The 12,332-nt window shown below is 40.6% G+C and overlaps 1 protein-coding gene across 1 annotated transcript in view; it reads left to right on the forward strand.

Moving 5' to 3' along the window:
• The window catches only part of vapb (VAMP (vesicle-associated membrane protein)-associated protein B and C), a 32,296-nt gene that overhangs the window by 18,389 nt on the left and 1,575 nt on the right, over positions 1-12,332 (forward strand). The window contains exons 4-7 of the mRNA XM_062038125.1: positions 3,403-3,506; positions 4,235-4,315; positions 4,396-4,575; positions 8,800-12,332. The exon at positions 8,800-12,332 is cut by the window's right edge and continues 1,575 nt beyond it. Of these exons, the coding sequence (XP_061894109.1) occupies positions 3,403-3,506; positions 4,235-4,315; positions 4,396-4,575; positions 8,800-8,955 (521 nt within the window). The 3' untranslated portion in view covers positions 8,956-12,332. The remainder of the gene's footprint in view (positions 1-3,402; positions 3,507-4,234; positions 4,316-4,395; positions 4,576-8,799) is intronic.

Consider the following 12,332-nt stretch of genomic DNA (forward strand, 5'->3'; position numbering starts at 1 on the left):
GAATTATCAGTCATTCTTCATCTTAACTGGAATATATCAACACCCTAGCAGTCTGCATCCCAGTGACAGCAGACATTGTACAGTAAGCAATGTTTTATTATGTTTGTTGTCTCTCATGATGTCTGTATGTTGCCGACGGAAAAAGCAAATGTTGTGATGCGTTTATGAAATTAAAATGTGCAAAATATGTAAATATTACATGTTTTTATGAATGTGCTTGCTACTACACATCATATTTACTTACACCGTTTACATAAAACCTGGATGATGCCGAATAGAGTGACTAACAGGCTCCTTTGCAAGTGTACTTTTGATTACATTGATTTTAGAATGCATAAAAAAAAAAGAAAAACGTGTTGTCTTACATAATGATTGTGAATGATAGGTAAAAGTCCCCCAAAAAGTGCAGTTCCCTTTTAAGAAGCAAGAAGGTATCGGCTTGAAAAAAAAAATCCTATTTTCCTAATATAAATGACCTTTCTCTCTAAACCCTGTGCCCTTGTAATGGTTCCATTCATCATCAATGTGCAGGCTAGTGATCACGCAGTTCCTCTGCTTTGTAAATCATGCAATTAATTATGCAATTGGAGGAAAATGTTTGTGTTCAAAAGCTCTCCATCTAAACTGTTTTAAAAGATCCACCCCCACTACGCTCCTACTTTGGGAATACTTCCCTCAGGGGGTTTGACTAAGTACCTTTTAATATGATACTGTGTTGCCTAAAGAATTTACACACTTTCCTGCCTCCGTTATCCAGCCGTGTCCCCTCGGACCAAAGTTGGATTGCTTTGCAAATTGGGCCTGATTGAAACAGGACATTGCCAATCTGTCCGCGCCGTCTGTTTCTGCTTTGGGATACTGAGCCGCCCTGATGGCTGTAACGGTGCACGGCTACATCTCCAAGGGGACAATTGGCATGTGCCACGAACGAAAACTGTCTGGATAGCTACACCGGCTGTGAAATTAGTAGGCCAGAGCAGGATGTTTTAGCCTTTAGTTTGGCGCCGATATCACAATATTCAAAACTGGTCAAAGGAAAAACCATTGCCCCCTCTGGCGAGCATTTGAGCCATCCTCTCTGCACTGCCAGACTGTCCAGCTTAAGAAAGTGGTCACTATAAATCATTGCTACAACTTTGAAATACCTTCTCCGGCACTGGCGCAACATCAAAAAAATGATGCGGTGATCTGTGGAAGTGATCTTCCAACTCAACACCTGCTTTGTATTAGATGGATATGTAATGCTCAGAAAATAGCATGGAAAAACAGGATTGGACGCTGTTAGAACGATTAACCTCTGGGGGTCTTTGTAGATCTGTCACTGTTTGGCCGTCATGGTAATATTAACGTGAAAATAAAGCAGACCCCAGTTTTTTTAAGGGGGGACCTCGTGAAGCCTAGAGTATCTGGATTTGATAAATGTGTTTGATACTCACTGATGCATTCCTAATGCTACAGTAGAACATAGAGATCAATGACAAAGATTTAAATAAAAGTTAAGAATACATCTTATTTTCCGGACTTTGGAGCACACCCACTGAATTTTAGGGGAAAACAATATTTTCCGTATCTTAGCCGCACCAGGCTATGAGCTGCAGATATATATATGTTGTGAAATAAGTTACTTACAGAAAGATTCTGTAAATGTTTATTTACATACCTTAATTGTTTCCCAACTGTGTCTGTAACACGGCAGTAAAACGGCTGATCAAACAAAACTGAAGTCATCGTCATGGACCCACTAGCTGCGGAAACTAGCTCTCCGATTATCTAAACGGACTCGAATACTGTACAGTGACGTTTTAGTCGATTGAGTAAGGATTTTTTCTAAACTGAAACAATACAAAAATAATGCCATTGTAAGTTAATAACACAGACCATCGTAAACGTTTTAGCATATTAGCTAATGCTAACCACGCTTGCTTGATTTCATTCCGATAGCATGTACAAATATGCATGAAAACACTCCTACAGACATCACACATGGGATTTTTTATTATTTATAAACAGGTATAAGTATACTGTAAAACCTACAAACCTAGTTTGGAGTAATAACTGAAGAATCCATACGAGTGGCTAGAAGACGCAACAGCACCTCTACGTCCAGTTGAAAGCCCTTAATGGAAGGATACTGCAGCACTATCAGTGAGCGAACTTGTCCAAAAGATGGCGCAATAGCACAATCAATAACATTCCTTTTACAGTGTATTTGTTTATTGTTGTTTTTTTAAACTATTTGCATTATGGCTGCCGGCGAAGAATTAGCTGCACTGTTTTTTTAGCCGCAGGGTTCAAAGTATAGGAAAAAAGTAGCGGTAAATAGTCCGGAATTTACGGTACTCTGTTAGTTTGTGTGCTCTTAACCAGCTAAACCTATTTTCCCCCATCATGACTGTTTTCTGTTTATTTTCAGGTTTTTCTCTGCGGAACTTCTGAGGATATTCCAATCTGTTTCTAGATTTTTTTTGTTAGTCAACAAATGGCAGGGGTCACCAACCTTTTTGAAACCAAGAGCTACTTCTTGGGTACTGATTAATGCGAAGGGCTACCAGTTTGATACACACTTAAATAAATTGCCAGAAATAGCCTATTTGCTCAATTTACCTTTAACTCTGTTATTATTAATAATTAATGATATTTATCTTTGTGGAAACACTGATCTTCTTAATGATTTCTCACGATAAATATATATAGAAACAGATAAATATCAATATGCAACACTTTATTTTTATATTTTCTCTAAGTGCACATTTTTCAAATTGAACATTTTTAAATGATCACTTCTAAGACAGTCTTGTGAAATCACAATATCCCATTTTAACTAGCTAGCCACTAACATTTTTTAACAAATCATGACTTACTTTGCACCATGTTTGTACAAATAATAACTCATGTAAAATACAGAAGTCAGCTCTCAAATTTTTAAATAAATCATGTCACACTTTGAACTGGACACCAAATCTGTTATCTGTTTTTTTGTCAGTTAGTGAAGACCAAGTCTTTAAAATATTTTCTTGGATTTTCAAATTCTATTTGAGTTTTGTCTCTCTTAGAATTAAAAATGTCGAGCAAAGCGAGACCAGCTTGCTAGTAAATAAATAAAATTTAAAAAATAGAGGCAGCTCACTGGTAAATGCTGCTATTTGAGCTATTTTTAGAACAGGCCAGCGGGCTACTCATCTGGTCCTTACGGGCTACCTGGTGCCTGCGGGCACCGCGTTGGTGACCCCTGACAAATGGCATTCAGTAAACCAGCCATTTGCATAATTTCTAACACATCTATGCATAAAAGACTTTCAAAACTTGCCCAGAGCGTGTCTTGTGTTCTAATCAAAATGCGTTTGAATGCCACAAAACTCTCTGAACTAACATTTTCTCCTTTTGCTTCCTTGTGTGTTCCAGTTATGCTGCAGCCTTTTGATTATGACCCCAATGAGAAGAGCAAACACAAGTTCATGGTTCAGTCCATGCTCGCGCCCCCTGACATGACCGACATGGAGGGAGTGGTGAGTGCGTCTTGTCTCGCCTTGAGATACTGAACATTTTCATTGATTCAGCTTTCGTTGCGTTTACAGTGCATCCGGAAAAAGTATTCACAGCGCTTTACTTTCCCCACATGTTGTTATGTTACAGCCTTATTCCAAAATGGAATAAATTCATTTTTGTCCTCAAAATTTTACACACAATACCCCATAATAAATCATAATATAAACCCTGCTCAGTGGCCTTGTGGTTGGAGTGTCCGCCCTGAGATCGGTAGGTCGTGAGTTCAAACCCCGGCCGAGTCATACCAAAGACTATAAAAATGAGACCCATTACCTCCCTGCTTGGCACTCAGCATCAAGGGTTGGAATTGGGGGTTAAATCACCAAAATGATTCCCGAGCGCGGCCACCGCTGCTGCTCACTGCTCCCCTCACCTCCCAGGGGGTGGAACAAGGGGATGGGTCAAATGCAGAGAGTAATTTCACCACACCTAGTGTGTGTGTGACTATCAGTGGTACTTTAGCTTTTAAACATTTTTTTAAAAATTCACCTTGTCATTATGGAGTGTGTAGAATTTTGAGGACAAATGAATTTATTCCATTTTGTAATAAAATGTGGCAAAAGTGACTACTTTCTGGATGCATTGTTCAATATGTATGGGATGCTGAAAGACCTCACAGGAGGATACAGAATTGTAAAAACCAAAACTAGTTTGTCAACCCTTTGTCTTCTCTTTTTGGCTTCTCCAGTGGAAGGAGGCCAAGCCTGACGAGCTGATGGACTCCAAGCTGAGGTGTGTTTTTGAGATGCCAGCGGAGAACGAAAAGACCGTAAGCACATGTTTACCTTTCTAAGCCAGTGAGTGAAGAGTGAATTTACTGCATCCTAAATGTCTGTGACCCACCGGCAGCACGACATGGAGTCCAACAAGATGATGTCGTCCAGCTCGCTGAAGTCCGATTCCTCCGTGCTTCCTACCAAGTCCATGAGCTCCACCCTCGATGACGGCGAGGTGAAGAAGATCATGGAGGAGTGCAAGAGGCTGCAGATGGAAGCTCAGAGGCTACGGGAAGAAAACAAACAGATCAAGGTGAGTGACGCCTCTGCCAAAAAGGAGACACGCTGGTTACCCTTAGCTCGGTACTTTGCTATAGAAGGGATTTTACTGTTAGTGTCTTAATTAGTACTTGAACAGTGCACAAGCCTCCAGCTAGGTGGCAGCAGTGCTCCAACTAATCCACAGGCTGCCTGTTCAAACCAGTCGTCGAAGTACACTGGAATGCTGTCGTACAGAGTTGACGGAGGAGAAGAGGTTCTGACAGGAAGGAAAATAAAAATGGAGCAAACAACTGACGAGAATCAAAATGAAAAGACCAGAAAATACAAGGAAACATACGTAGGTCTTTTGATAATCAGGTGATTATATGCAGAATTTTGGTGGCAGCAACTTAAACAGTGGTTTTACAGATAAATATTATCGGGTTATCATTTTTACAAATAATACAACGGTGCAAAGTAATACAAAGTGCTCGCTTGTACGTTATCAAAATAACCAGCCTACCGGTATATGAAAAGTCAGTCTTTAATCATTGTGTCGTCGTCTTCCTCCTGCGTACTAAGACCACCGAAATCCTCTTCGTCGGTGTCGGAGAAGAACAGGCCGTAAATAAGCCGCACCCTTGTATAAGCCGCAGGGACCAGAACGAGGGGAAAAAGTAGCGGCTTATAGTCCGGAAATTACGGTAAATAGAATGGCCATAATAGTGTATTGGAAGTGTATTTTAGTAAGCCCTGCTGGGAACATGTCCAATATTGTGCACTCTTTACATAAAAAGTGTAACTCTGCACCAACGTAAGAGATGCAAAGTATCACATAACATTAAGAAGTAGGACGGAGGGACACACACGTTCGCAACATTAGCATAGCTATGTGAACTACATGCTAACATTACTCACACATTTCATGACTTGACGGAGAGTTGGCAGAACTCCAGGCTTTTTTTAAAATTGTTGTTTTTGGCTTTTAACAAAGGCAAGGCAAGTTTATGTATAGAGCAGAGTGCTATTCAGAAAATTAAAAGGCAAAGATAAAAATATAAAATCATTAAAATTAAAATCAAAAAACAATCATAAGCAATCATAATTAATTTAAATTACAATCAATCAAATACTGTAGATAAAATACTTTGTTGTCATATGCACAATTAAAATAAGTGATTTCAAGCTGGATTTGAACATTGCCAACGATGAGGCCCGTCTCTCATCTTCAGGAAGGCTAGTCCAAATTTTAGAAGCAAAAAAATGAAATGCAGTCTCACCATGTTAGGTCCTGACTCTGGGGACCAGCCGGAGACTGGACCACTCTCTGAGGTTCTCATATGTACTTTAAAACAGCTCTGATTGTGTACAAGTATTTTCATGGTCTTGTGCCAAAGTCTATTCTCTGAGCAGCGACCTAAGAACTGGACTAATATGGTCCTATTTCCTGGTTCTAGTCAAGACTCGAGCAGCAGCATTCTGGATGTGCTGCAGCTGTTTTACAGCTCGTTTAGAGAGCCCAGTGAGAATGCCATTACAGGAGGCATTAATTAGTCTAAGTCTGATACAGACATTATTCCTCTGATTTTGGCAATGTTTTTCAGGTGCTAAAAAGCTGAAGATGTTATTGACTTAATGTGGCTGTTGAAGATCAAGTCTGAGTCCATAATTACCCCTCCATTTCAAACCTGATAATTAGGTTTTAAAGAGAGGGTGATTAATAATAGTTTCTCTTTGCTGTGTTTGCATGACGTTATGGACATAAAAATGAAAAGTTATGTGCCTTGTCTGTCAAAAGTGGCATACTAAAACAGGGAGGTGATAGGTTTTTCTAAGGACACATATTTAGGCATGTGAAATTTCTAGGGAAAACGTTGAAGTCTGCGTTTTTAAACATTGAACATATCACTTAGGTGTTTTTTTAATGAAATATTAATAAAAATATGAGCGAAACAACATTTTTTGGAACACTGGCCTCAGCCGCAGGTACTGGCTGTTCCACTTGCCTAAACCCCGCACTGAGTTACAGGACGGGGTGACGATCAGAGCACGGAAACAAGCTCGCTAGTTAGCTAACCCTCTGAATAGTTTACTTGTTGTCGCCTCTGTTACAACGTTGGTGGCTGTCCACTTTGCTGCTAATCATATTTGGATGGTTACAATCCCAACCAGTTGTAGTTGTAGAGTACGTATTTATTAGTTGCCAGCGAGGAGGTATATTTTTGACGTGACGGATTGTAAACAGAGGTCACAACACAGGAAGTGCATTAAGGGAGGGGGCGTGGCTACAAGATAGCCTTCCCAAATGGGAAACGTTTTCTGACTACTTTGCATGCATGTTATAGAATTTTACATGACATTTGCAATGATAATAATTAGGGATGTCCGATAATATCGGACTGCCGATATTATCGGCCGATAAATGCTTTAAAATGTAATATCGGAAATTATCGGTATCGGTTTCAAAATTATCGGTATCTGTTTCAAAAAGTAAAATGTATGACTTTTTAAGACGCCGCTGTGTACACGGACGTAGGGAGAAGTACAGAGCGCCAATAAAGCTTAAAGGCACTGCCTTTGCGTGCCGGCCCAGTCACATAATACCTGACTGCCCCCTAGCCAGGGATACGGTTAAGACCTCAACGGCGGAAGAAGGCTGCAGCAGAAAAGGGTGTCTGTGCACCAGTCTCCCCACGTTAAACAAAGTCACGCACAGGCATCCTCCATAAAGGGATACACCCCTACCAGGAGGATCGTCATACTCGTTCGAGTGACCGCTGATGATGATAATACTTACGGCTTTTCACACACACAAGTGAATGCAATGCATACTTGGTCAACAGCCATACAGGTCACACTGAGGGTAGGCGTATAAACAACTTTAACACTGTTACAAATATGCGCCACACTGTGAACCCACACCAAACAAGAATGACAAACACATTTCTGGATAACATCCGCACCGTAACACAACATAAACACAACAGAACAAATACCCAGAACCCCTTGCAGCACTAACTCTTCCGGGACGCTACAATATACACCCCCCGCTACGCCCTACCCCCCCACCTCAACCCTGCCCACCTCAACCTCCTCATGCTCACTCAGGGAGCTGCTGTTTTGAGGCATGTTAAAAAAAATAATGCACTTTGTGACTTCAATAATAAATATGGCAGTGCCATGTTGGCATTTTTTTCCATAACTTGAGTTGATTTATTTTGGAAAACCTTGTTACATTGTTTAATGCATCCAGCGGGGCATCACAACAAATGTGTTAATTCCACGACTGTATATATCGGTATCGGTTGATATCGGAATCTGTAATCAAGAGTTGGATGGTATCAGATATCGGCAAAAAAGCCATTATCGGACATCTCTAATAATAATGTCGGTAATTGATCTAGTAAAAATTCTGTGAAACATTACAAAGGACATAGAATTGTCTAAAAGACAGCCAAAAGAGGTTGGTAGATGATAATAAAATAATAAATGTGAAGGTAAAATAAAGTGTAGAAATACACCCACTTGCAGGAAGTCTAGTCTTAATTTTCTACATTTTCTTCAGGGTTTGTGTGCAGCACTCAGTGATGATAGAAATGTTCTCTTTTTTTCTTAATTTTCTTCTTTTTCCCTCCAAGGGTGCTCACATCCCTGATTTCACTGTCAGAACATGTCTACTTTGTATTATAATTGACTTCATAATTACATTTCCGGCCAGGTGCGTCACAGTCGAGGTTAAAACCTCATAATACTGTTTTGCCGATCCGTGATTTCACCAACCACCAACTGTTACCACTAATGAAGAGAGTGACTACAAATGAGTTGTAGTTATTTAAAAAAATATAATATTAAAATTGAATTAAAACAAATGAGTCATACGTGTGGCAGAGAGAGCCATCCACCTCACCACCCCCCACAAAAACCTCTCCCCTTCAGCTTGTTGCCAGACAACTTTTGGCTGCTCCTGCCACTTTGACTTTTAACTAACACGGCTCCATGAAAGCCTGGTGCCTTTATAATAAATACCCTCTTTTCCACGACTGTATACATCTGAATCGGTAATTAAGAGTTGGACAATATCGGATATCGGTAAAAAAGCCATTATCGGACATCTCTAGTTCTAAGCGTAGGTAAAAAGTAGCGGCTTATAGTCCAGAATTCACGGTACATGGAGGCTTATCTCATGGACTGAAGGACTAAACAATCATCTTTTTTCTCCATATCCTTTCATCACACCCCCCCCTCACCCCTCGCAAACATGGCTTGTCCACCTCAGGAGGACGACGGTCTGCGAATGAGGAAGAGCAACATGATGTCTTCCCAGCACCCCACGGCCGGCATGAAGAGGGAGGAAGGCCTGAGCGCCCGCACGGTCGCCCTCATCGTCCTCTTCTTTTTGGTGGGCGTCATCGTGGGCAAGTTGGTGTTGTAGAGCGCGGCGGGGCAGTCAAGTGGGCGGGGCATGCTTTGGTGGGGACGAAACCAAATCAAAAAGGCGGGATGTTGGAGTTAGGACGAGATATGCCATATCTGCTGGGTGGGGGGCGGGGGGGGAGGGGAGGTGGTCGGGCTTGCGGGCGGGTGGTTTTGATTCAGCATCATTTATAGTTAAAAAAAAAAAAAAAAAAGGTAATGTTTGAGGGGGGAACACAGGAAATTAATGATTCACCGTCTTATAAAGGAGCTGTTACAGGTCTGCCTAATCACTTATGGTCATTTCCCTCTTCACCAACTTCCATGAGGACATGTGGGCGGGGCCTAGCGCAATGCTCACATTACCGTTATTCCTCACGTGCGAGGAATGTCACGTGTATGTTTTCTCAACAACAAGAGTATATCTTCACCCCCCCCCCCCCCCCCCCTCCAGTGTTGGATATAACACCACCGTCTTGTGGTACAGTCAGACATTTTGCCTATTTCCTTCCTCTCACCTGATCACTACACCCCCATCTCCACCAGGGAGGGCGGAGGCGGATCTTGGTCGCATGCATGTTGCATCTGGACTGTTTTTTGTTTTGGAAATCTTAATTTAATTGCTTTTATAACGGTGTTGATTGTGTGATTTATTCGGCTATAGGTTTGCACAAATGCTTTCATTTCTTTTGGTTTGGGTTCGATATCCGAGACTTGTTGTCTGCAAAAGCATTTAGGATTATTGCCGGGGGAGAGCTCCGGATTTTGTCGGCTTTCGTACGGCGCCCGCTAACGTTCACCAGGCCGACGCTTTGCCTTGGGACCTGTTGAGTTTTTCCTCAGGCCCAGACATGAGTACAGTACCTTGTTACACATGCCTGGGAGAGAAATACACAAAACCAGAAGGTGCATGTATGGTCTTTTTGTTTCCGTGGCAACAAGGTCCCCGGTATCCAAACAAAGCTTTTCCACATCTTCCCTACAGAGCCATACATTCTGTTTTTGTGTGCAGAAAATGTATGTTAGCAAACAGTGGCATGTTGCGAGCTGCCTTCACATGATTTCCACCTTCTTCTTTTTTTCTTTTCTTCTACTGCTGGCACGTGTTCCATCGTGGTGTGTTTGTTCAAATCCATGTTTTATAATCCTCACGGCATTTGAAGTTGTTTCATGTTTACTGCACTAAGCTGAAGAGTGTGATCTTCCTATAGCCTCGAGGGACCACGAAATGACATTGTACTGTGTATCGGAAGCCAGTGGTTTATTTTCTTGCGTTGAAATAAAAGTTTGGGTGGAAAAATTTGCTGAAAATAGGTCAAAATTCCAAAAAAGAACGTTATTGTGGATTTGAGAGGCGTGTGTTCCTATTACTGTATCTCTTTTAAAGGGGAACTGCACTTTTTTTTTTTTTTGCATTTTGTCTTATTCATAATCCTTATGTAAGACAAGAACACTTGTTTTTTTATGCATTCTAACTAGGAAAAAAATGTTAGCAAAAGTCAGCTAATAAAAGTCAATCGAAGTCGCTCGATTCCGCCTACTAAGTGCTGTAAAAACCTCCATCAAGGCTTTATATACACGCTGGACACACCTTCTCATTCAATGCGTTTTCTTTATTGTCATGACTATTTACATTGTAGATTGTCACTGAAGGCATCAAAACTATGAATGAACACATGTGGAGTTATGTACTTAACAAAAAAAAGGTGAAATAACTGAAAACATGTTTATATTTTCAAGTTTCTTCAAAATAGCCACCCTTTGCTCTGATTTAGGGCTGCAACAACTAATCGATTAAAATTGATTATAAAAATAATTGGCGATTAATTTAGTCATCGATTCGTTGGATCTATGGCATGCGCAGAGTCTACTTTTTATTTTATTTTATTTATAAACCTTTATAAACTGCAACATGTACAAACAGCTGAGAAACAATAATCAAAATAAGTATGGTGCCAGTATGCTGTTTTTTCCCCCAATAAAATACTGGAAAGGATAGAAATGTAGTTGGTCTCTTTTATCCAATCATTAATCGATTAATCGAAGTAATAATCGACCGATTAATTGATTATCAAATTAGTTGTTAGTTGCAGCCCTACTCTGATGACTTTTTCGCGCACTCTCGGCATTCTCTCGATGAGCTTCAAGAGGTAAGTCACCTGAAATGGTTTTCACTTCACAGGTGTGCTTGAAGCTCATCAAGAGAATGCCAAGAGTGTGCAAAAAAAGTAATCAGAGCTATTTTGAAGAAACTAGAAAATAAAACATCCATCCATTTTCTACCGCTTATCCCTTTCGGGGTCGCGGGGGGCGCTGGAGCCTATCTCAGCTACTATCGGGCGGAAGGCGGGGTACACCCTGGACAAGTCGCCACCTCATCGCAGGGCCAACACAGATAGACAGCATTCACACTCACATTCACACACTAGGGCCAATTTAGTGTTGGCAATCAACCTATCCCCAGGTTTTCAATTACCGTATTTTTCGGAGTATAAGTCGCTCCGCAGTATAAGTCGCACCGGCCGAAAATGCATAATAAAGAAGGAAAAAAACATAAGTCGCACTGGAGTATAAGTCGCATTTTTGGGGGAAATGTATTTGCTAAAAGCCAACAGCAAGAATAGACATTTGAAAGGCAATTTAAAATGTCTAAAGAATAGTGAACAACAGGCTGAATAAGTGTACGTTATATGAGGCATAAATAACCAACTGGTATGTTAACGTAACATATTATGGTAAGAGTCATTCAAATAACTATAACATATAGAACATGCTATACGTTTACCAAACAATCTGTCACTCCTAATCGCTAAATCCCATGAAATCTTATACGTCTAGTCTCTTACGTCAATGACATCAATAATATTATTTGATATTTTACGCTAATGTGTTAATCATTTCACACATAATTCACTCCTGAGTATAAGTCGCACCCCAAACTATGAAAAAAAATTGCGACTTATAGTCCGAAAAATACGGTAACTCCACATGTGTTCATTCATAGTTTTGATGCCTTCAGTGACAATCTACAATGTAAATAGTCATGAAAATAAAGAAAATGCATTGAATGAGAAGCTGTGTCCAAACTATTGTCCTGTACTGTATATGTAACATATTCAAAATCATAACATTTAAGTTTGCTTATTTGAAGCATATGGCCACGCACTAATTTAATAGACGCCTCACAACGTTCGCTTTTTTCTTCAACAACAACACTAATCATTGCAGACTTCATGACAGACAACATAATAAAACAATCACTTACTGTACAATGTCTTCTTTGATTAGGATGCTGACTGATGGGATGTTTATTTCAGTGGCCTAGTGGTTAGAGTGTCCGCCCTGAGATCGGTAGGCCGTGAGTTCGAACCCCGGCCAAGTCATACCAAAGACTAT

This window comes from Entelurus aequoreus, linkage group LG26, assembly GCF_033978785.1.
Source record: "Entelurus aequoreus isolate RoL-2023_Sb linkage group LG26, RoL_Eaeq_v1.1, whole genome shotgun sequence".
NCBI lineage: Eukaryota > Metazoa > Chordata > Actinopteri > Syngnathiformes > Syngnathidae > Entelurus > Entelurus aequoreus.